This window comes from Laetiporus sulphureus (assembly GCF_001632365.1).
Source record: "Laetiporus sulphureus 93-53 unplaced genomic scaffold LAESUscaffold_31, whole genome shotgun sequence".
Classification (NCBI taxonomy): Eukaryota; Fungi; Basidiomycota; class Agaricomycetes; order Polyporales; family Laetiporaceae; genus Laetiporus; species Laetiporus sulphureus.
This window is the reverse complement of record NW_024468540.1, coordinates 15,111-38,897: the sequence shown is the minus strand read 5'-3', so window position 1 is coordinate 38,897 and position 23,787 is coordinate 15,111. Positions and strand designations below refer to the sequence as shown.

General features: G+C 46.6%; 3 protein-coding genes across 3 annotated transcripts; 2 read left to right on the top strand and 1 right to left on the bottom strand.

Annotated features, from left to right (window-relative positions):
- Positions 1–902: 902 nt before the first annotated feature.
- LAESUDRAFT_760874 (uncharacterized protein) lies at positions 903–2,521 on the top strand (the record flags this gene model as incomplete). The annotated part of the gene is made up of 4 exons (XM_040912821.1): positions 903–1,656; positions 1,701–1,894; positions 1,944–1,990; positions 2,020–2,521. The coding sequence occupies 4 exons, from the start codon at positions 903–905 to the stop codon at positions 2,519–2,521; spliced, it is 1,497 nt and encodes a 498-aa protein (XP_040762306.1).
- A 17,266-nt stretch (positions 2,522–19,787) lies between these two features.
- LAESUDRAFT_784640 (glycosyltransferase family 4 protein) lies at positions 19,788–21,518 on the top strand (the record flags this gene model as incomplete). The annotated part of the gene is given in 8 exon segments (XM_040913874.1): positions 19,788–19,907; positions 19,959–20,095; positions 20,125–20,311; positions 20,331–20,643; positions 20,699–20,788; positions 20,822–20,841; positions 20,896–21,280; positions 21,347–21,518. The coding sequence occupies 8 exon segments, from the start codon at positions 19,850–19,852 to the stop codon at positions 21,516–21,518; spliced, it is 1,362 nt and encodes a 453-aa protein (XP_040762305.1). The 5' UTR covers positions 19,788–19,849.
- Positions 21,519–21,957: 439 nt separating this feature from the next.
- LAESUDRAFT_657501 (uncharacterized protein) lies at positions 21,958–22,667 on the bottom strand (the record flags this gene model as incomplete). Its single annotated transcript, XM_040904691.1, has 2 exons — positions 21,958–22,574; positions 22,628–22,667. Coding segments are annotated over 2 exons (657 nt in total), but the record flags the coding sequence as incomplete, so codon positions are not given.
- Positions 22,668–23,787: the final 1,120 nt, after the last annotated feature.

Sequence of the window (23,787 nt, the reverse complement as noted above, 5' to 3'; positions counted from 1 at the left end):
ATCTGACATTTTCTGCACCCCTGCTTAGTGTCTAACATAAGTGGCCACGTATTTTCAGTGCAAGCAGTTTCAGCCATAGCGCGCGGCTTTTTTGACAAACATTCCAATCTGACCTCTACCCGGCGTGAGCCTCAGCAAGACTCTGAGCTGCCCAAAGCTTCAAAGTGCAAGGCCACCCCAGGTTTGACCTCGACACTCACTACAAGCATCAAGAAACCAACAAGGAGCACGGAAGGCTCCTCACTCTTGCCTCACTAGGCGCATCGTCCACAGACAGGCAGCGCGCAGCAGCCAGGGTTGTCGATACAATGCACATCATAAAGCGCGGAATCATCTGCAAGCCACGTGATCGCACCCCACCGCTTGAATGCTACAAGCCCAGAAAAGGATGCCTTACCACTGGTAGTCGCAAGCTGGCACCACCCCCAGAGCTTATCACCTCCAACGCAGTTCCTCCCCCCATCATTGCTCCCATCCCAGTCCGGCCACTGCTGAACTTTATCAAAACCAACACCATTGCCCATCCCATTCACCCACTCCCATCCAGAGTCAGGCCAACAATCCACATCGAGACCCTTACAAAGCAGGTAGATGCTACCCACTTCAGGCTCCAGCCTATACTAGGAGCATTCTCATACCGTCTCAAGGACGAGCACCAAGGACCCATCTATAGCCTTGCCACAGAACTCGATAAGGTCTGCGCTGACCTTCACACCGGCACGTGCACATACACATTCATTGAGAAGCAGGTGATCAACACGGTCTATTTGGAGATAGGAGGGATTAGTTTCAAGCAGATAGGAAAGGAGGAAAGGCTGCAGGAAATCACCAAAGCCCTGGTTTTCATCTCTAAAAAGAGATATTTGCACTTTTTGTATTAATTTACACATCTTTACATCACAATGGAGGGAGCCGATCGTGCGTACACATCCACGTTCAGGCAAAGAATGGACGATATTCTTCACACCAATGTTGAATCAGCACATGATGGCAGCACCCCATGCACCTCGCAGCACAACTCACCTGAACCTGGACTAGGACCCCAGGATTCTGCATCACAAGTCAGAGGACCCACATCCCCGACACCATCACTCTTACCTGCCTATGTTCCTCCCACCTGGGAGTTTGAAGGGCATCAATTTGAGCATCTAGAAGATGCACTTAGACAGTCCGCTCCCAGTGAAGTCCCGGATCACATCTGTGAATGGGTAATCATCGCGATGAAGCTCATGGTCAGCACCAAAGTTGCCAAGGTCTACAATGTGCTCAGCAACAAAATGTACGAACACAAGAGGGCCTTCGAATCGTTGATCCAGAACAACAAGAACGAGCACCAGTTAAAGGAGGCAGTCCTCCAAACGGAAAATGGGAAGCTCAAGGACAGGATCAACATGCAAGATGCCCACATAACGGTGCTCAACGATGAGCTCTCAGGTACACAAGCGGCAATGTTGAACATTGGAAAAGAGATGATGGAAATCAAGTCAGCTAACACAAAGCTGCGACATGAGCTAGCTTCGCTCAAAGCAAGCAGCATCACTGTGACACAAGGTCAAACATCTGAGACGGTCCAATCGCACAAGCCACGCATCAAAATTGCTGAGCCTCCACACTACTCGGGGAAAGGAAGTCTGGAAGACTGGCTCCAACAACTCGGTATATGGATGCGGTGGAACGAGATCAACGATGACGAACACAAGATTACCACAGCCTTGCGGAAGGTGGCGCATTCACATACATGTCCGAATACACGATCAGGGCAGCGGCACGACAAGCACTTGGCACATGGGAAGACTTCGTCAACATTCTCAAAGTAAACTACAGGACCCTCGACCTGGACAAGGATGTGCAGCAGCATTTGAAGGAGATCTGCAGTAAGACATATCCCACAATGGTATCTTTCACAGAACAGTTCCAGCAATGGGCCACTAAGACCAACTTAGGGCACACTGCACTCATCGGTTACATTGCTGAACATCGAAGCAAGGACGTACGCCAGGCAATGGTCACATGAGACAGTCTAGGAATTGCTGACCCCATCACATGGCCGGAATACCTCAACCTATGCCTTCAATTGGAGTCCAAGTTCAGAGCCGACAAGGCAGGACAATGCGGAACGGTTACAACAACATCATCGGCACCACAAGCCCTAAAGGACCCTAACGCAATGGTTGTGGATCGAGTATCCACACTTACCAAGGAGCAAGAAGGATGGCTGGAAAAGAAGCTGTGCGCACGATGCGGGAAACACCTCTTCATTTTTAAACAGCGATGCCCAGACCCCAAGTACAAGGGCAAATTTGAAATGCCAAAGCGGGGTCAAGCAACCAGGGCAATATCGACAGCAACATCATCCATCAGCTCCGATGACAGCAAGGCGAGGAAAAAAGCAGTCCGTGCTTTCATCGCCAGCTACGATGCAAAGGGAAAGGACAAGGAGGCAGAACTGGAACCAGCCGTCGAAGCAGCTAGGATCACGGAGGTAGAAGACGATGAGGATTTTCTTCGGCGGGTTCTCTGAGGTCTGGCCAGAGTTCCCATAGACATTGTAATAGTACCTACTCACTCTTGCATGTACCAGTATCAAGTTTTTTATACATCGCATCTACTGGTTCATCAAAACACGCGATCGATTTACCTGTTCACCTCAAACAGGGAGTAAGGAAAGTCCAGACTGAGGCACTCCTCGACTCAGGAGCATATTCTTGTTACATCAACCCACGGCTGGTTGATCAATTGAATCTCACTACGATCTCACTTGAAAAGGAGATCAGGGTTTATAATGCAGATGCATCTCACAACAAGGGTGGAACCATTAAGAAAAGGGTTCTTCTAAGTATAACCATCAGAAACCACACAAGCAGACAAAGCCTTTTGGTTACCGATATAGGACACAAAGACATTATACTAGGCATGAGTTTCCTCAAGGAGCATAACCCCAAAGTGGATTGGGGGAAACTCACAGTCGATTTCACCCAGTGCCCACAAAGATGAGCACCCTCACAGATAGCAGTCCAGGAGGAGGACCTGGAAGACACAAACATCCCCCACATTGAAGACCTGATGGAGTTCATCAGTTTCCAGGAGTTAGGTGACAACTGGAATGACATGGACAGCTTCATTAGATGGGTGTCATTATCAGAAGATCCTGATGCACAAGCTGTAGCATCACTCATTATGGGCCTTGACACCAAGAGGAATCAGGATAGAGTGCTGCAAAAAGGAGAACAGGACAAAGACTACTGGTCAGCCTATGTTCCTAAACACTTCCACGAGTATGGCGATGTGTTCTCCAAGAAGCAGTCAGAACGAATGCCCACAAGAAAGCCCTACGATCATCCAATCGAACTTGTTCCAGAGGCATCGTTACCATGCCCGGCAAAGTTACAGTATATCCTATGAACCTAAGGAAAGAAATTCGCTTGACACGTGGATAGACCAAGAGTTGGCTAAAGGTTACATCAAGAGATCAAGAAGTCCAACCGCAGCACCTGTCTTCTTTGTCAAAAAGAAAGACGGATCACTGAGACTCATACAAGACTACAGGAACCTCAACGCAGTAACAAAGAAGAACAAGGTCCCACTCCCCCGCATTTCGAACCTCATTGACAGGCTCTCACATGCTAGTATATTTACTAAGCTCGACCTGAGATGGGGGTTCAATAACATAAGGATTAGGGAAGGAGACGAAGAAAAAGCCACCTTTATCACGCATCACGGTCTCTTCGAACTCACAGTAATGTACTTCAGTTTCTGCAATGCTCCCAGTACCTTCCAGACAATGATGAATACAGTCCTTGAAGACTTAGTTCGTACTGGAAAGGTGGTAGTCTATTTAGACGACATCCTCATTTTTACGGACGATCTCGATGAACACCGACATCTAGTAAAAGCAGTTCTTCAGCGCCTCCGGACAATGACTTATATGCCAAACCAGACAAATGCTTTTTCGAACAGTCCTCAATCGAGTATCTTGGAATGATCATCAGCAAGAACTCGGTACAGATGGACCCTGCTAAAGTTGAAGGTGTGCTTGGCTGGCCCGCACCTACAAAGGTCAAACAAGTACAAGCCTTTTTAGGATTCGTGAATTTCTACAGGCAATTTATAAAGGACTTTGCGAAACTCGCATGACCTTTAACACTTCTCACCTGTAAGGACGTGCCCTGGCAATGGAAGGAAGAGCAAGACCAAGCCTTCAGTGCACTCAAAACGGCATTTACATCAGCCCCGATCTTACAACTCCCCAACGACGTTGCACCATACCGTCTAGAGACTGACTCCTCAGACTACGCAACTGGTGCAGTACTCGAACAATTAGGGGAAGACAAGCTATGGCATCCAGTTGCATATTACTCTAAATCACTCAATGAACATGAGCGAAACTATGAGATTTACGACAAGGAAATGCTTGCAATCATTCGAGCACTAGAAGAATACCGGCACTACTTAGAAGGACACCCAGAACCCATTGAGATTTGGTCAGACCATCTCAACCTTACATACTTCCACCAGGCACAGAAGTTATCCCAGTGCCAAGCACGCTGGGCATTATTCCTCACACGTTTCAATTTTATACTCAGTCACCAACCTGGAAAGACAATGTTATGTGCCGATCCTCTGTCCAGGAGGCCAGACCATGAGAGGGGGGTAGACAGCGACAATTCGAATCAAATGCTGTTAAAACCTGAATTTTTTGCTATCAATGCGATTCGACCCGCTCACGCATCTGAAGTTGATGATGCTCAACTACTGGAAAGGATCAAGAAGGCACTCACAGACGACATGATGACCAAGGATTATTGTGCACTTTTGACTACAGGACGGTGCGAATTTGGAAAAAACCTCGCAGAATGGAACTTTGAGCATGGACTGCTGCTCCATCGTGGAAAGGTTTATGTCCCCAAGGATCAACAGCTACGCCTTGACCTAATAAAACTCCATCACGACACCTTACCAGCTGGACACCCCGGCAGGTTCAAGACGTTGGAGCTTATTACTCAGAATTATTGGTGGCCAGGAATGTCCGTAATGTTTAAACAATACGTACAAGGTTGCGACAGTTGTCAACGCAACAAGTACTCAAGGAAAAAACTGTACAGACTACTATAACCCAATGACGTACCAGGAGAACCATGGGAGATCATCACCATCAATCTTATCACTCAACTTTCTCCAGCCATGGACTTTAGGGGAGAAAAGAAGATGGCAATACTTGTCGTCATAGACAGACTCACGAAACGAGTGCACTTTTATGCAATGGACGACACAGTCACATCGTCGCAAGTCGATAACATATTCTATAATGAAGTCTTCAAACTCCACGGATTGCCGCGCCAGATTATCTCAGACAGAGGTACTCAGTTTGCAAGCAAACTATTCCAGGAGTTCTGCCAGAAGCTCGGTATAAAGTCAACAATGTCCACTGCATATCACCCCCAGACAGACGGTCAGACAGAAAGGGTTAACCAGGTGTTGGAACAGTATCTGCGAATGTACTGTAACCATAGACAGAATGATTGGGTCTATTACCTGCCAACAGCAGAATTTTCATACAACAACCAGGCCCATGAGTCCACCACACTTTCTCCATTCTTTGTCGAATATGGCCGACATCCAAAAATGGCACCAGACGTACATGAATCAATATGTCACCCTTCATTGGAACATCTATTCACCCACTGAACTGAGGCACAAGAACAGGCAAAGGCAGCATTGGAAGTTTCGACTTCACGGATGAAATGGTACTTCGACGAGAAAAAGGGAGAAGTCCCATTCAAAGTCGGAGACTAGTACTACTTAAGGGAAAGGATCTCAGAGTAAAAGTCAAATCTGCGAAGCTAGGCACACAAAACTTTGAACCTTACAAAGTACTTCAGAAGCTAGGCCCAGTCACGTTCAAACTGGAATTGCCCAAGCAAATGAAGGTTCACCCGGTCTTCCATGCTAGCAAGTTGATCATATACCATCAAGACATGGTCGCAAACCATGAACCCCCAAAGCCCCCAGCTATAGAAATCGAAGGAGAACCAGAATTCGAAGTTGAAGAAATACTAGACTCGAAGGTTGTGAGGGGAAGGGTCCAATACCTCGTCAAATGGAAAGGCTATGACCATTCCGATGATACATGAGAACCCCAAACAAATCTCACCAACGCTGATGAGCTTCTTCAAGAATTCCACCAACAACACCCAGATGCAGCCAAAGCACCAATTAGGGTCATCACTTTTGGTGGAAAACACTTCGAATTATCCTCATATGAAGTTGCACCGATATCCACACACAGAATCAATATGTCCGACCACCCGGACGAGTTCTTCCTATATCATAAAATGACAGACAATGCCAAATCACCGAAAAAATCCTCAAATGAAGCAGCAGGATGAGATATTTATGCAGCAGAAACACACGATTTTCTTCCGCATTCACGAGCTGTGGTAGGGACAGGAGTCACCATTGACCCTCCCAAACATACCTATACATGAATAGCTCCACGTAGTGGACTGGCTGCTTGAGGAATTGACATGGACACAGGAGTCGTTGATCCAGATTACACCGGAGAACTCAAGGTCATACTGATCAACACAACAGATTTCGTATTTTTGATTAAGCCAGGAGACAGGATAGCTCAGATAATCTTCGAATATTATGCTGAGGGACTCCCCTCCAGAAGCTACCAACCGTTGTGAGCAACAAGAAGGGGAAATAAAGGTTTTGGCTCCTCAGGACAATGAGCCTTGAGAGGGGAGTAGTGTCACAGATTTTCACCACAAAGTCCACACGTGACTTTTCTCATGCCACAGATCACATGCTTCACCATTATCTCATGCCACTCAGCCACAGACGTGATGCGTAGAGATCAGGTGATAGTCCACATCACATGTTATGATCCAGGCTCACGAATGATATGGCCGGACCTGTCTAGTCCAGGATACAATAGAGGCACCCATTTGGAAACAAAGGGAACAAGGACTATTGATCAGGATCATCTAGGCAATCAGCTCAAGGTATAGCCATTACCATGATAGGATGGATCATCTCACCGTTGCCACAGGAGAACATCAATCTTCTCACCTATTGTTCTACTTACAGATAGATTCTCTCACTTATTGTTCTGTGTATAGTTTAGTCGCCTAGATATGTAGATAGCCAATCATCTATTCTGTAGTAGTAGTACAATGAAGGTTACGTAATCAGGCTCCTGTACACGTATATAAGACCAGCATGTAGAGGATGAAACTTTAGATTGTTTCTCCTCGTCTACCACTGTAGCACCCACTGAGCTTACCAGCTCCATCATATATCTTTCACACCTCCATATGCTTGCTTCGCCAACAAGTGAGTGTTAGGCTCTCAAGCCACTTTAGGGATCAGGGGAATCAGGATGGCACGTTCCATGTAACCGTTCCTTTTTTAGTCTTTTTGATCTCTTGTCCAGCGGTGCTGTGACAGATTCATGCAGTCAGTTGATATAGAGTTGCAGATGTGAATGGAACTACCAATGTCCTGATGTAGGCATCATGCTTTGACTGTAGCAAACAATATTGGAGAAGGTGCCTTGAAGTAGAATTGTAATGGAACAAGAAGCCTACAATTTGGGTTGGCTGTGGTTCTAACAACTGATAAGAGCCAGGGCAGAAAGTCACACTATGATAAATCCAGAAACAAATATACCAGATGGATGTCATTGTCAAAACGTACCTATGTGCGCAATGCCATTGAAGTAAATGTGAGGAAGAACGATCTCCATTTGACATAATCACAGCTTCATCGCAAGGTAGAGACCATAGCTTATAGTCCACCATTTGTCACCAGAAGCACCAGTGATGATGAACAGAATGCAGCCAAACACCCTCTGAGACGTGACACATCGCTTGGGGCAAGTGCTAAGCAGGCAATATATTCTTGTGAATCTGAGCCTGCCATGGAAGACATATATCAAAACTGGTCACGTACCTTTAACGCAGCACCTGCTCAGCCTCCAATATAGTTGATTTCCACCTGAACTTGAATGTCGACTGAGAGTGTCATAGCGATGATATCGTTAAAGCACTGTAGTAGCAGCAAAGCCCAATTGAATGATCCTCGAATGCATTGTCATATTTTCTCACCTAGGCAGACCTATAATCTCCCTTTTTTTTAGTGAGGAGAGGACAGGTGCAAGAAGGGCAGAGAGACTTGAGCTTGTGCATGAATGAGGTCATCAAAATATCTGCCATTGGGGAGGTGATAGATCAATAGATGTCATGCAATCAGTTTATATAGAGTTGCAGACATGCACAGAACTGCCACTGTGTGGTTTGTGGTTGGCCAAATAGAGGTCATATGGTGATATGCTCAACTGTGTCCTGGCCGTGAGCAGTGCTCCTAACCAAACCCCTACTGGTAGAAGGTGAACTGGGGCTCTGTTTGTTCGTGGTCCCTTTGGGCTACAGTCACTGGAAACTTCAGATGATAATGCAGTGACAGGCGGCCATGAGTTGTTCAGCTGTGATGCTTGGAATGGAGTCAGATTGTCAAAGGTTCTGGATCAGTGAGTGTCAGACTCAACTGTATGGATGCCTCTAACTGGGAAACAGTCAAAAGCTGGAATGTGGGGATGTGTGGGTGTAGAATGTGATTGGCGACTTTCGTACTCATGAACTGTGGTGGCTGAAGGTCTGGGCTGGAGCACGAGGACCTTCTATATCTGGAAAGTGCTGGTCAAGCACTGATGAGCAACCCCTAACTGTCTCTGAGCTGGGTCAAGCACTGACGAGCAACCCCTAACTGTCTCCAAGCTGGGATAAGCTCCGACGATGAAGCCCTGAGCGCTTCTGACTGGAATGAGCACCAATGATGAACCCCTGGGTGTCTCTGAATGGGTGTCACGGTAACACCGGACAAGAGATCAAAAAGACTAAAAAGGGACAGTCACGTGGAACGTGCTGCCCTAATCCCCCTGATCCCAAAAGTATCCCCCCTGAACCCTATGTGACGCAAGAGCCTGTTGACTTACTGGTCGATGTGGCAGATGCAGGAAAGGGTGAGAGATATATGAAGGAGCTGGTGAGCTCAGTGAGTGCTATGAGTAGTAGACGAGGAGAAACAATCTGAGGTTTCATCCCCTACATGGCTGGTCTTATATACACGTACAGTGGGCTATCTTACCTAAGCTACCTATCTATGGGTATAAGCAAATGGCCATACATGAAACAATAGGATGTTCGGAAGTAGAACAATAAGTGGGAAGATCGATGGTTGCCGCAGTAATGCATGTGCACATCGTGCCTATCTTAGTTTCCCTTTTGTTCTCTGGTGTGAACATCGTACCTATCTAGGCTTCTGGCTAAACTAATAGGAAGCGGAAGGCCGATGCATAACAATAGTCCTTGTTCCCTTTGTTCCCAAATGGGTGCCTCTATTGTATCCTGGAATAGACAGGTCCGACCGTATCATCCACGGGTCTGGACCATAACATGTGATGTGGACTATCACCTGATCTCTATGCATCATGTCTGTGGCTGAGTGGCGTGAGATATTGGTGAAGCACGTGATCTGTGGTGTGAGAAAAGTCACGTGCAGACTTTGTGGTGAAAATCTGTGACAATGGGAATGAGCACTGACAATAAACTCCTGGGTGCTAGCGAGGCTACAGAATTTGATGGGGATGGAATCCTGGTTTGAGACTCATGACTGGTGGCATGCGAGCAAAATGCGATGGCATGAGATACGAGAATGCGATAATGTGACTTATCTGGCTGAAACCTGAGTCAAGCTAGAGGCTACTGCTGAGAGTGCTGCCTCTCTCAGTGTCGAGAATCCTAGAGACGTAGAATGTGATCGCAATAGACATAGATGTAGTCGGGCATGACACCCTAGCATAGACAAGATGAGAACTGAGCACTGCTGCATGGGGAAACTCTGTGTAAAACTCTCTTATTATTTCTATGTACAGTGTAGATTATATAGTGGATTGGAAATGAGCCAGCTGAGTTGCTGAAACACGTTTCTGATCATATATTGTGTTTCCAATCCATTGAAACCTGTCACAAAGCTCGTCCCTGCCCCCTCTCCATATCATACAGTCAGGAAACTGGGAGTTCAGCCCTGTCAGGGTTCGTCAGTCTGCTACCCTATCTTCCATTCAGTTAGCACACTTGTTCATTTCTGAGTTGCCTAACCAGTCACATTCTGCTCTCGTGCTGCACCTTGTAATTGGCTATGCTTCCTCATGGCTCGCTCATCATTTCTGCACCTCATGTTCACCTTCTGACCCCTTCACACAGTTCCATGTTCCCAGGCTGTCAGTAAAGTCTTCTTTGCCCACTCTGGACTGTTTCAGCTTGGTGTTTGTCTTTCTGGATCACGGTGACTCGCTATCCGATTGTGCGATAGTTGGACACAGTTTCTGGCATTTTCTGATCACAGAATATCTCAGTGCATATCAACGGATCCCAATGAAGGCACCATGCTTTGGCTGTAACAAACAGGGTTGGAGAAGGTGCCTTAATTTTGAAGTGTAATGGACCAAGTCTACAATCTGAGTAGCAAAAAAACCAAGTTAGCTGTAGTTCTAACAAATGCTAATAAGAGCCCGACCAGAAAGTTGGACGATGGCAAATCTGGAGACATACATATAGCAGATGGTATAACATTGCCAAAATGTACTATGTGCACAATGGCATTGACATATTGAATTCATAGTGAGCTGTGCAGCACATCTTGCAGAATGGTCTCCACTTGACACATGCAGCAACCACATCGCAGGAAAGAAGACTGTAGGTTATAGTCCAGTGTATGTCATCAGAAACACTGATGATAAAGAACATGCAGTGGAACACACTCTGAAATGAGACACATCTCAGCCAAAGGCAAGCAGGCCATTGAAAATTCTTGCGGATCAGAGCACAAAATAAAGTTGAAGCGTTGTTTCATTGCGTCAACCTCAACTGCAATAAATCAAGTTCTGAATGATCCTTCATTCAGTTTGAAAAAAGCAAGTGCAGTGGAGCTTACATAATTATGTCACCCGTTGTCTGCTCCACTTGCCGAGTGGCTGAAACTGTGCCCCAGTTTTTGGTTGGTGGCTGACTTGTGGGTCTGCCATCATCATCTCTCACTGTCCGCTGCTTGTCGTGGTTCTCACGCTGTCTGTGTTTGGCCGTTTATTGCACCTGCATCTTCATGTTTGCAGTTTGCTGTCATCTCACCTGCATATCTGTCGTGTTTGCACCCCTGCCTGTCTGTCTAAGGGGTTTATCTCACTTAGATCTAACGTATTTGCTGTGTGTGAACTACTAGCTGTCAATTCCGCATGGTGTTGCAGGCGATGCACATTTATTATACTGTGGGTGCTTTGTGTCTGAACTTACTGCCTCTTTGCCATGTACACTGGGTCAGTTTCATTGTCAGCTTCTGCTTTCATTCATTGCTGCTCATCTGCCATACTGCTCATTGTTGCCTTTGGTGCATCTGCATGGCATGGGTGTGAGGTCTGCTGATCATACGTTGGATGCTATCATTATTGCACTTGTTCACCATACTTGCGATGATTCCTGCCCACCTTTCTGATATGAGTTTGCTGTCTGCATAGGCAGCGATGTTGTTCACCATGTTCCTCAGAAAATCGATAGTCCACGTGAGATTTGACATTCATTTCCGGTTGTGATCGGTGTCACCTCATCACAATGTGAGCTGTTCCATTTCGTTTGGTCTGCTGCATCATGCACAACTTTTGCATCTGATGAGTTTGCAGTCTATGCTGCTGTGTCATCTTTAACTGGTAATTTGCCATTGGATCAACTGCTGTGACTCACAGCTGTTCATGAGATCATAGTTAGTGAGTGTATTGAAGCATTGTTGATGTGAGCATGCTGCTGGATGCACACAATTGTTCCGGTGCTTGCTGTGAGCGAGTAGTCACTGTCTTTTGGCCTGTCTCAGATCGCAATGTCACCTTAACGATGTCTTCTTCCTCGGGCTGTGTGACGGATGATTGTGCATCTTTAATGCTGGGTGTTGGTCAGTGTAGCTTCTTCTCCCCCTCCATTAAGTGCAGAGGATTTGGCTAACATAGTGAGAGAGTGGTGTTCTGGTTTCACCCCAGATGCTATCGGTAAGCCATGTGCTGTATGTGGTTGTCTCGTGGAGCAGTCATCTGTTGAACAGTACTTGTACTCTCCACATCACTGATGATGACCCACCTGCATCTTCATGTCCATGCAGTTTGCCCTTGTCTCGCCCACATGTTTGTCATGTTTGGACCTTCTCGTTTATTCAAGGGGTTTACCGCTGTTCACTCTAATGTATTCACTGCATGCAAATGTCACAGTATTAGGTGGCACCTTTCTTTTTGCACCATTAAAGTCCTCATTTGAGTGGTTATTCGGACGCCAACCTTCATATTGGTCTCACAAAGTGGATACTTAGACAAACAGCACAATGCCGCCACATATATCACGGACATGACTGTGTCTACCACATGACCATCAAGCGCCCATGATTCAGCCACCCAGTCATGTGACACTGGCCACTTGCCCTATTCAGAAGTTGTCAGGCATTGGTCACGTGACACCAGGCCACTTGCCCAGAAAGGAACCCATTGGACCATCAAGCTAGCAAGCACCCAATTCGCCACTCAAGATAGTGGCACCAGTTTGCTGCCTAAACCAATAGGCAGATACCACAACAGAGGATCCCCCTACCAACCGGCATACAGTATAGCCAGGTACAGGATAGGCTAGATCTTCTCACAACCCTATCCACATGAAGACTGATTGTCACACTCATTGTTCTGAGTTTGGACAGATCCTCTCATCTGATGTTGCAACCATTGTGATGTGCTCTGTTGGCCATCACCCATTGGCCCCTCAACAGTGGGCCCACTTACAGGCATTTATCTCATTGGATTAGATAGGATTACCTCAGCGTATCCACAGCCATTGTAGATAGTTGCTATGACGAAGTCCAGAACCATTACCGGTTCTGGCAATATGTTCACATGTAGGTATCTGAGGTCTCACAGTAGCACAGTGTCAGGGGCCCTGCCCTACATGTATATAAGCCCATGAGGATCTAAGGGAGAACCTTAGATTCATTATTCTATTGTATGCGGCCTAACCAGCCAATTCACTCCTTTGTTGTGAGCATAAGGCTAAGGGCCCTTTGAGCCCCTTTTCAAGACTGCATACTACTGCGCATGTTCTCAGCCTAGCCCTTGTGGCAGGCTTTTTATGTGAGATCATTTGTGCAGGTCACAAAAGCAGACTTGCCCTTAATTGGGTTAAGTGCTTTGGTGCTTTGTGACAGCAAACTATTATCAATTTCGAATGGCATTGTCAGCGATGCACACTTATTATATTGTGGGTGCTTTGTGTCTGAACTTACAGGCTCTTTGCCACCTATACTGGTTCAAATTCGCTCACAGCTTCCCCTTTCATTCATTGCTACTTATCTGCCATACCACTCATTGTTGCATTTGGTGCATCTGCATGGCATGAGCATGAGGTCTGGTGATTGTATGTTGATAGTTGCGATGATTCCTGCCCACCTTTTGTGTATGAGTTTGCTGTCTGTGGAGGCAACGATATCGATCACTGTGTTTTTCAGAGAATTGATAGTTCACGTGAGGTTTGGTGTTGATGTTGACAATCTACTCCCCATTCACGGACCATATTAGTGTCAACGTGATGCCGATTTTCAACATGTGAGGTGAGTATGATCGTTAACTGCCCATTCAGTCTTTCTCTTACATCGATCTATTTCATTAGACAGCAAAAAGCGGGCTCCTGTATATATGAATAACATGTAATATATTGCATACCATAATGTTAATGAACACAATAATGTTGACCAGTTGAGCGGGCATATATTGCACCTATGAGTCAATGTGATCACTCATCGAACACATACAATAGCCCAATCAATTATAATCGCATGTCATGTTTGCCGAGAGCTTTCAAATATCTCAGGAACTATGCGAAGCCATTATAATTCAGACACAAGTATTCATCGGATTGGCTGGAAGTTTATATGGACACTGTGCAGCAATTGTCACAGCACCACTGGACAAGAGATCAAAAAGACTAAAAAGGTAATGGTCACGTGGAATGTGCCGCCCTGTAATCCCCCTGAACCCTTATGTGGCTGGCGAGCCTAAGACTTACTTGGTGGTGAAGCAAGCGGTTGGAGGTTGAGAGAGATATATGAGGAGCTTGGTAAGCTCAGTGGGTGCTATGGTAGTAGACGAGGAGAAACAATCTGAGGTTTCGTCCTCTACATTCTGGTCTTATATACATGTACAGCAGGCTATCTGACCTAAGCTACCTATCTACAGGTATAAGCTAATGGCCGTACATGAAACAATGGGATGTCCAGAAGTAGAACAATAAGTGGGAAGATCGATGGTTGCCGCAGTAACGCATGTGAACATCATGCCTATCTTGGTTTCCCTTTTGTTCTTCGGTGTGAACATCGTGCCTATCTTGGCTTCTGGCTAAACTAATAGGAAGCAGAAGGCTGATGCGTAACAATAGTCCTTGTTCCCTTTGTTCTCAGATGGGTGCCTCTATTGTATCCTGGAATAGACAGGTCTGACCCTATCATCCGCGAGTCTGGACCATAACATGTGATGTGGACTATCACCTGATCTCTATGTGTCGCATCTGTGGCTGAGTGGCATGAGATATTGGTGAAGCACGTGATCTGTGATGTGAGAAAAGTCACGTGCGAACTTTTGTGGCAAAAATCTGTGACACTACCCCCCCTCTCAAGGCTCATTGTCCCGAGGAGCCAAAACTTTTATTTCCCCTTCTAGTTGCTTGCAACGGTTGATAGCTCCTGGAGGGAAGCCTTCTGCATAATATTCAAAGATTATTTGGGCAATCCTGTCTCCTGGCTTGATCGAAAATACAAAATCTGTTGTGTTAATCAGTATGACCTTGAGTTCTCCAGTGTAATCAGGGTCAATGACTCCTGCGCCCATGTCAATTCCTCTTGCAGCCAGTCTGCTGCATGGAGCTATTCATGTATAGGTATGTTTGGGAGGGTCAATGGCGACTCCTGTTCCTACTACAGCTCGTGAATGCAGAGGGATTTCGTGCATTTCTGCTGCATAAATATCCCATCCTGCTGCTTCGTTTGAGGATTTTTTCGGTGATTTGGTGAGGTCTGTCATTTGTGATATAGGAAGAACTCGTCTGGATGATCGGACATGTTGATTCTGTGTGTGGATATTGGTGAAACTTCGTATGAGAATAGTTCGAAGCGTTTTCCACTGAACGTAACAACCCTGATTGGTGCTTTGGCTGCATCTGGGTGTTGTTGGTGAAATTCTTGAAGAAGCTCATCGGCGTTGGTGGAATTTGTTTGGGGTTCCCATATATCATCGGAATGGTCATAGCCTTTTCATTTGACAAGGTATTGGACCCTTCCCCTCACGACCTTCGAGTCTAGTATTTCTTCAACTTCGAATTCTGGTTCTCCTTCGATTTCTATAGCTGGGGGCTTTGGGGGTTCATGGTGTGTGACCGTGTCTTGATGGTACATGATCAACTTGCTAGCATGGAAGACTGGGTGGACCTTCATTTGCTTAGGTAATTTCAGTTTGAACGTAACTGGGCCTAGCTTCTGAAGTACTTTGTAAGGTTCGAAGTTTTATGTGCCTAGCTTCGCGGATTTGACTTTTACTCCAATGTCTTTTCCCTTGAGTAGTACTAGGTCTCTGACTTTGAATGGGACTTCTCCCTTTTTCTCATCAAAGTACCATTTCATCCGTGAAGCCGAAACTTCCAATGCTGCCTTTGCCTGTTCCTGTGCTTCGGATCAGTGGGCGAATAAATGTTCCAGTGAGGGATGACATATTGATTCATGTACGTCTGGTGCCATTTTTGGATGTCGGCCATATTCGACAAAGAATGGGGAAAGTGCGGTGGACTTATTGGTTAGGTTGTTGTATGAAAATTCTGCTGTTGGCAGGTAATAGACCCAATCATTCTGTTTGTGGTTGCAGTACATGTGTAGATACTGCTCCAACACCTGGTTAACCCTTTCCATCTGACCATCTGTCTGGGGATGATATGCTGTAGACATTGTTGACTTTATACTGAGCCTCTGGCAGAACTCCTGGAATAGTTTGCTCACAAATTGAGTACCTCTGTCTGAGATAATCTGGCGCGACAATCCGTGGAGTTTGAAGACTTCGTTATAGAATATGTTAGCGACTTGCGACGATGTGACTGTATCGTCCATCGCATAGAAGTGCGCTTGTTTCATGAGTCTGTCTACGACGACAAGTATTGCCATCTTCTTTTCTCCCCTAAAGTCCATGGCTGGAGGAAGTTGTGTGATGAGATCCACTGTGACAATCTCCCATGGTCCTCCTGGTACCTCATTTGGTTGTAGTAGTCTGTATGGTTTTTCTCTAGAGTACTTGTTGTGTTGACAACTGTCGCAACCTTGTACATATTGCTTAACCATTACAGACCTTCCTGACCACCAATAGTTCCAAGTAATGAGCTCCAATGTTTTGAACCTGCCTGGGTGTCCGGCTGGTAATGTGTCATGATGGAGCTTTATTAGGTCAAGGCGTAGCTGTTGATCCTTGGGGACATAAACCTTTCCACGATGGAGTAGCAGTCCGTGCTCAAAGTTCCATTCTGCGAGGTTTTTCCCAAATTCACGCTGTCCTGTGGTTAAAAGCGCACGATAATCTTTGGTCATCATGTCATCTGTGAGTGCCTTCTTGATCCTTTCCAGTAGTTGAGCATCATCAACGTCAGATGCGTGAGCGGGTCGAATCACATTGATAGTGAAAAATTCAGGTTTTAACAGCATTTGGTTCAAATTGTCGCTGTCTACCCCCCTCTCATGGTCTGGCCTCCTGGACAGAGGATCGGCATGTAGCATAGTCTTTCCAGGTCAGTGACTAATTATGAAATTGAATCGTGTGATGAATAATGACCAGCACGCTTGGCGCCAGGATAATTTTTGTGCCTGATAGAAGTATGTAAGGTTGAGATGGTCTGACCAAATCTTAATGGGTTCTGGGTGTCCTTCTAAGTAGTGCCGGTATTTTTCTAGTGCCCGAATGATTGCAAGCATCTCTTTATCGTAAATCTCATAATTTCGCTCATGTTCGTTGAGTGATTTAGAGTAATATGCGACTGGATGCCATAGCTTGTCTTCTCTCAATTGTTCGAGTACTGCCCCAGTTGCATAGTCTGAGGAGTCTGTCTCTAGATGGTATGGTGCAGTGTCGTTGGGGAGTTGTAAGATCGGGGCTGAGGTAAACACCATTTTAAGTGCACTGAAGGCTTGGTCTTGCTCTTCCTTCCATTGCCAGGGCATGTCCTTACAGGTGAGAAGCGTTAAAGGTCATGTGAGTTTTGCAAAGTTCTTTATAAATTGCCTGTAGAAAGTCACGAATCCTAAAAAGGCTTGTACTTGTTTGACCTTAGTAGGTGTGGGCCAGCCAAGTACACCTTCGACTTTAGCAGGGTCCATCTGTACCGAGTTCTTGCTGATGATCATGCCAAGATATTTGATTGAGGACTGTTCAAAAAAGCATTTCTCCGGTTTGGCGTATAAGTCATTGTCCCAGAGGTGTTGTAGAACTGCTTTTACTAGTCATCGGTGTTCTTCGAGATCATCCGTAAAGATGAGGATATCATCTAAATAGACTACCACCTTCCCAGTATGAATTAAGTCTTCAAGAACTGTATTCATCATTGTCTGGAAGGTACTGGGAGCATTGCAGAAACTGAAGTACATTACTGTGGGTTCAAAGAGGCCACGGTGCGTGATAAAGGTGGCTTTTTCGTCATCCCCTTCCCTAATCCTTATGTTATTGAACCCCCATCTCAGGTTGAGCTTAGTAAATATACTAGCATGTGAGAGCCTGTCGATGAGGTCCGAAATGCAGGGGATTGGGAACTTGTTCTTCTTTGTTACTGCATTGAGGTTCCTGTAGTCTTGAACTAGCCTCAGTGATCTGTCTTTCTTTTTGACGAAGAAGACGGGTGCTGCTGTTGGACTCCTTGATCTCTTAATGTATCCTTTGGCCAACTCTTGGTCTATCCACGTGTCGAGCGAATTCCTTTCCTGTAGGTTCATAGGATATAGCTTTGCCGGGCATGGTAATGATGCCTCTGGAACAAGTTCGATTGGATGATCGTAGGGCTTTCTTGTGGGCATTCGTTCTGACTGCTTCTTGGAGAACACATCACCATACTTGTGGAAGTGTTTAGGGATATAGGCTGACCAGTAGTCTTTGTCCTGTTCTCCTTTTTGCGGTGTTCTATCCTGATTCCTTTTGGTGTCAAGGCCCATAATGAGTGATGCTATGGCTTGTGCATCAGGGTCTTCTGATAATGACACCCATCTAATGAAGCTGTCCATGTCATTCCAGTTGTCACCCAACTCCTGGGAACTGATGAACTCCATCAGGTCTTCAATGTGGGGGATGTTTGTGTCTTCCAGGTCCTCCTCCTGGACTGCTACCTGTGAGGGTGCACATTTCTGTGAGCATTGGGTGAAATTGACCGTGAGTTTTCTCCAATCTACTTCTGGGTTGTGCTCCTTGAGGAAACTCATGCCTAGTATAATGTCCTTGTGACCTATATCGGTAACCAGAAGACTTTGTCTGCTGGTGTAGTTTCCGATAGTTATACTTAGAAGAACCCTTTTCTTAATGGTTCCACCCTTATTGTGAGATGCGTCTGCATTATAAACCCTGATCTCCTTCTCAAGTGAGATCGTAGCAAGATTCAACTGATCAACCAGCTGCAGGTTGATGTAACAAGAATATGCTCCTGAATCGAGGAGCGCCTCAGTCTGAACTTCCCTTACTCCCTGTTTGAGGTGAACAGGTAAATCGATCACATGTTTTGATGAACCAGTTGATGCAATATAGAGAAAACTCGATACTGGTACATGCGAGAGCGAGTAGGTACTGTTACAATGTCTATGGAAACTCTGGCCAGACATCAGAGAACCTGCCAAAGAAAATCCTCATCATCTTCTACCTCTGTGATCCTAGCTGCTTCGACAGCTGGTTCCAGTTCTGCCTCCTTCTCTTTTCCCTTCGCATCATAGCTGGCGAGGAAGGCGCAGACTGCTTCTTCTCTCATCTTGCTGTCATTGGAGCTGCTGGATGATGCCATTGTTGATATTGCTCTTGTTGCTTGTCCTCATTTTGGCATTTCGAATTTGCCTTTACTGTATGGCAGTGTCATATGTGAACGGGTCGGCCACTCAAGCAATGTCTAACACCTTCAACACAACAGTGACCTGCGCTCAACCTGGTGCTCTCACAGAAACTGTAACATCAGTGACAATGAGCATGACTATGGTCTATCCCACTGTGGTGCCGACGGCTGAGCTTTTTGCCATCGAAGCTATGTAGGCCTCGGAGCCCATTCACTTCGCAGGACTATTCTTCAGATCAGTTTTGATCATAGCAGCATCCATTAATGCTAACCGCTTTTTCCACAGTACTTTCTTTGGAGGACATGAACCGGAGTATGCATCATCAAAGGATCAGTATGCGTGGTTCAAGGACTTTTCCATGACGATCAATCATTGACGGGCCTTCCTTCATGCTTGAGCGGTTATTAGAAAGTTGTTGTATTCATTGCTGTGGGGTAATTAAAACTCCTATACTATTTGATCAACGCTACGCAGAAATCGCCTTGAGCGCTATTCGTAATAGATTGCCTACCTGGCATCTAAATTAAGGTCCCGTTGCCACTCCCCCACTTTCCGCCTCAATTGCTGTTTTCACTTTTTACTTTGCATTTACGTGATGTGTATGCTTTGCCTTCGTTAATAGAACCTGTTGAGTCACTCTGAACATGCTCAGTGCCAAAGCATGGCTTCCTCATCTTCCAAGCTATGCATTGCCTTTGTGCATCCCGACCTTGAAATAGGTGATTAGGTCGTGTGACCATGACTTGACTACTCTGACACCTTCATCACAGGCAGTGCTGAACGCTTGGTTGTGGACACTGCACTCAGCCTGCAGAAGCTAGGGCATGAGGTTGACATTTACACCTCACATCACGATCTGAACCATTGTTTCAACGAGACTCGAGATGGTATGCACGAATCACGTACCGTAGTACAATTCCATGCTCATATTGGCAGAATGCAGGTACCCTACGGGTGCATGGAATCGAACTGCCTTTTCTGCGCTCGTTCAAGGGCAAATTCCACATCCTCTTCTCTCATGCCCGCCAACTGCACCTAACGACCTATCTGCTCCGCCCGTCCTCACCGAAATACGACGTCTACTTCTGTAGACCAATTGTCAACATGTATACCCTTCCTGCATGTGTTCGGTCACACACGAGTTGTGTTTTACTGTCACTTCCCAGATAAGCTCCTCACGGATGGGGCGTACGTGGAGGGCAAAGGCCGGAGGAGTGGGAGCATGCTGAAGAGGATGGATCGGTTCCCGATGGACTGGATGGACTGGCTGGAGGAAGTGACAACAAGACAGGCAGATATTATTCTGGCCAACTTGAAGTTCACCGCACGAGTCTTCCAAAAGCACTTTCCTTCCACTCCATCGATGCCCAAGGTGGTATATTCAGGGATTAACTTGTCAGCATATGAGGCGATGGCATATGATGCCTCGGATCTGGATATCATTCAGGTTGCCTCGTACATCCCCATCACTTCACATGGGTGGCATGTGCTGAGATGTGCCAAAGAGCAGAGGTCGCCCGATGCTGCTATTGTTGAATCGCTTTGAGAAGAAGAAGAACACTGCATTAGCAGTTGATGCATTTGCATTGCGGCATAAAAAGTGAGCTTCAGGCTCATTCCCATCGCAGGAGAGCATGAGGCTGGTTATTGTGGGTGAGCATTTTGCAGTTATTCGCCAAAGTTGTCTGTGATAACAAGGGATGTCAGGTGGATATGATCCAAGATTGGAGGACAATATGATGACCCTCGTCGGGTTGATCGACCGCGCAAAGGCCAACTCACTGACCTTCAACATCGTCATGCCTTCCACATCTCACATCGCCATCCCACCCTTCAATCTAATGCCTTCCTCTCCCGACATCCGCTTCCTCCTCAACTTCATCATAGCCCAACACTCAGCACTGCCAACCTCCCCTGCCACCCTTGCACTCCTCTACACACCAATGAAGGAGCACTTTGGTATCAGGCCTGTGGAGGGCATGGTCTGTGGCTTGCCGATCTCAGCCTGTAATAGTGGAGGGCCTATGGAAAGCGTGATCAACTCACCGCTGGAAGAATGGACAGGCTGGCTGCGCCCTCCAGAGCCCGAAGTGTAGGCAGAGGTGTTAACGGAAATCGTCTGTCTGTCTGAAGCAGAGCGGACGGTGCTCACAGAAAGGGCGCATCGATGCATGAGAGAGAACTTTGGTATGGACACTATGGTGAAGGGACTCGAAGAGGTGTTGAAGGAGGTGGTCGGGATGGGCCCCGTCATGGCATCGTCCTTGCTGCTTGTATGCTGGGCTCTGTTGGCAGTTTTTGCTGCTCTCATTTTGAGTGTGTTTGTCTAGCTGCTATCGTTCTATAGTTTACTTCTGCAATATTATTCTATTGTCATGGATTGGACATTTCACCATTGCGGACACAAATATTCATTGGAGCACCAAATGGATTGACAAAATAGATGAGCATGGACAACAAGCACACACGTGCTCTAGAATAGAATACAGTCACAAGGTTCACAAGGTACCCTTAAGCAAGACTAATACATCGCACAACAACGTTGCAGCCTACAGAAGAGTGTTACATATTTCAACAGGCTTATGAAAGGGTATGAGCTAGTAGAGGTATAAAGAAAAACACAGCATCGAACGCAGATTTGAATCACTCAGCCCCATCTCCAGAATCAGTTTGACTACCATTCTGCGAGGACATCCCAGTAGTGGAGGTCACTCATGAGGTAGCCTGAGACTGCCCCCTTCATCTCGCACATGCATCCGCCTGCCTCTCTCACTCCTCCTGCTCCAAGATCTCCTGCTCAGATGTCAGGTAGTGCCTTCGACACAACAACTCAAACACACACAGCAGCGGCCCGCTGCAGACCTCCTGGACTAACTGCTCATTGATTGCGATCCCACCAAACATCGTATCCTGCCTGAGCCAGTCGAAGTGGAGGAGCATTTGTGGTAGCTGCCTGCTGGGCATGCCCTGCACCGTCGAGTGATTGTGGTAGAATGCATTTGAAATGACACGCTTATGGTCTGCTGATGCGGAGTCGAACTGCCATTGCACGACGTGCCCATTCATGTATGCATGTATGCCTTCGATGACATCCCCACATGTGATGCCGATGGCTTCATCAAACGCAGAAACTTCAATGGGCCATGGGATGTGACAGGATATAAGGTGAAGGGGGGACACGTGTGGCCAGGTCGCAGGTGCGAAGCGGCCATCAGACCAGGAGTGATAGGCAGGGTCAGAGGAGCGCTGGCACTGTGCGGTGGAGAAGAGCATATTCCACTTGATGTAGTTGCACCCCTCTTCATCGGGAGTCGGCATCAGCAGCGGGTTCAGCTGCAACCATGCTTTTACCTTCTTGACCAGAAGCGGAGACAAAACGGGTCCATCTGTGGATTGCAGTGTCAGGTAGATAGTATTGATGAGTTGCTGTTTCACGTACAATGTGAACCCTCTGCAAATTTGTCAAATTCACTTGCATCTTGATGACAAATCAGCGGAGGTGGTGGAGCACTGCCTGTTGGTTGTGGGACCTGGGCTTGAGCAGATATGGAGTGAATCCACCCATTTGTGGTATCATCGGTGTCGGCCACATCCCAGGGTAAATGGGTTAACCTGCAGGCAGCTGCAGCTGAAATGCAGCGTATGCAGCACCGGGCGTGACAAATGGCATTTGCAAATGCGAAGCGAGAGGCATCCCACTCTGTGCATATGGCGACATGGTTGGAAATCCAGTCCAATCTGGAGGAAACCCATTGCTCCCGACAGATGCAACACTGGGACTTTGCTGAGGCAGCAGCACAACGGGTGGCATGAAGTAAGATCCAGGTGTGCCTGTCATGGGGTGTACGCCAACAAAGGGAGGGTTGACGGGCATCTGTTGCGGTTGGGTCCAGGGTGGCATTGCCGAATGGCCATTGGGAGTGTGTGGTGGTGCTGTAGATGGATTTCTAGAAGTTGGACTGGGAACAGTCGGAATGACTGGAGTGTATGGCAGCATTCTTATGGAGGCGATTGTCACAGATTTTTGCCACAAAGTCTGCACGTGACTTTTCTCACACCACAGATCATGTGCTTCACCAATATCTCACACCACTCAGCCACAGATGCGACGTGTAGAGATCAGGTGATAGTCCACATCACATGTTATGGTTCAGACCCGCGGATGATACGGTCGGACCTGTCTATTCCAGGATACAATAGAGGCACCCATTTGGGAACAAAGGAAACAAGGACTATTGTTATGCATCGGCCTTCCGCTTCCTATTAGTTTAGCCAGAAGCCTAGATAGGCACGATGTTCACACCGGAGAACAAAAGGGAAACCAAGATAGGCACGATGAGCACACGCATTACTGCAGCAACCATCGATCTTCCCACTTATTGTTCTACTTCCGGACATCCTATTGTTTCATGTATGGCCATTAGCTTATACCCGTAGATAGGTAGCTTAGGTAAGATAGCCCGCTGTACATGTATATAAGACCAGCCATGTAGAGGACGAAACCTCAGATTGTTTCTCCTCGTCTACTACCTGTAGCACTCACTGAGCTCATAAGCTCCCTCATATATCTCTATCCCTTGCCTGCGTCCGCCACATCAA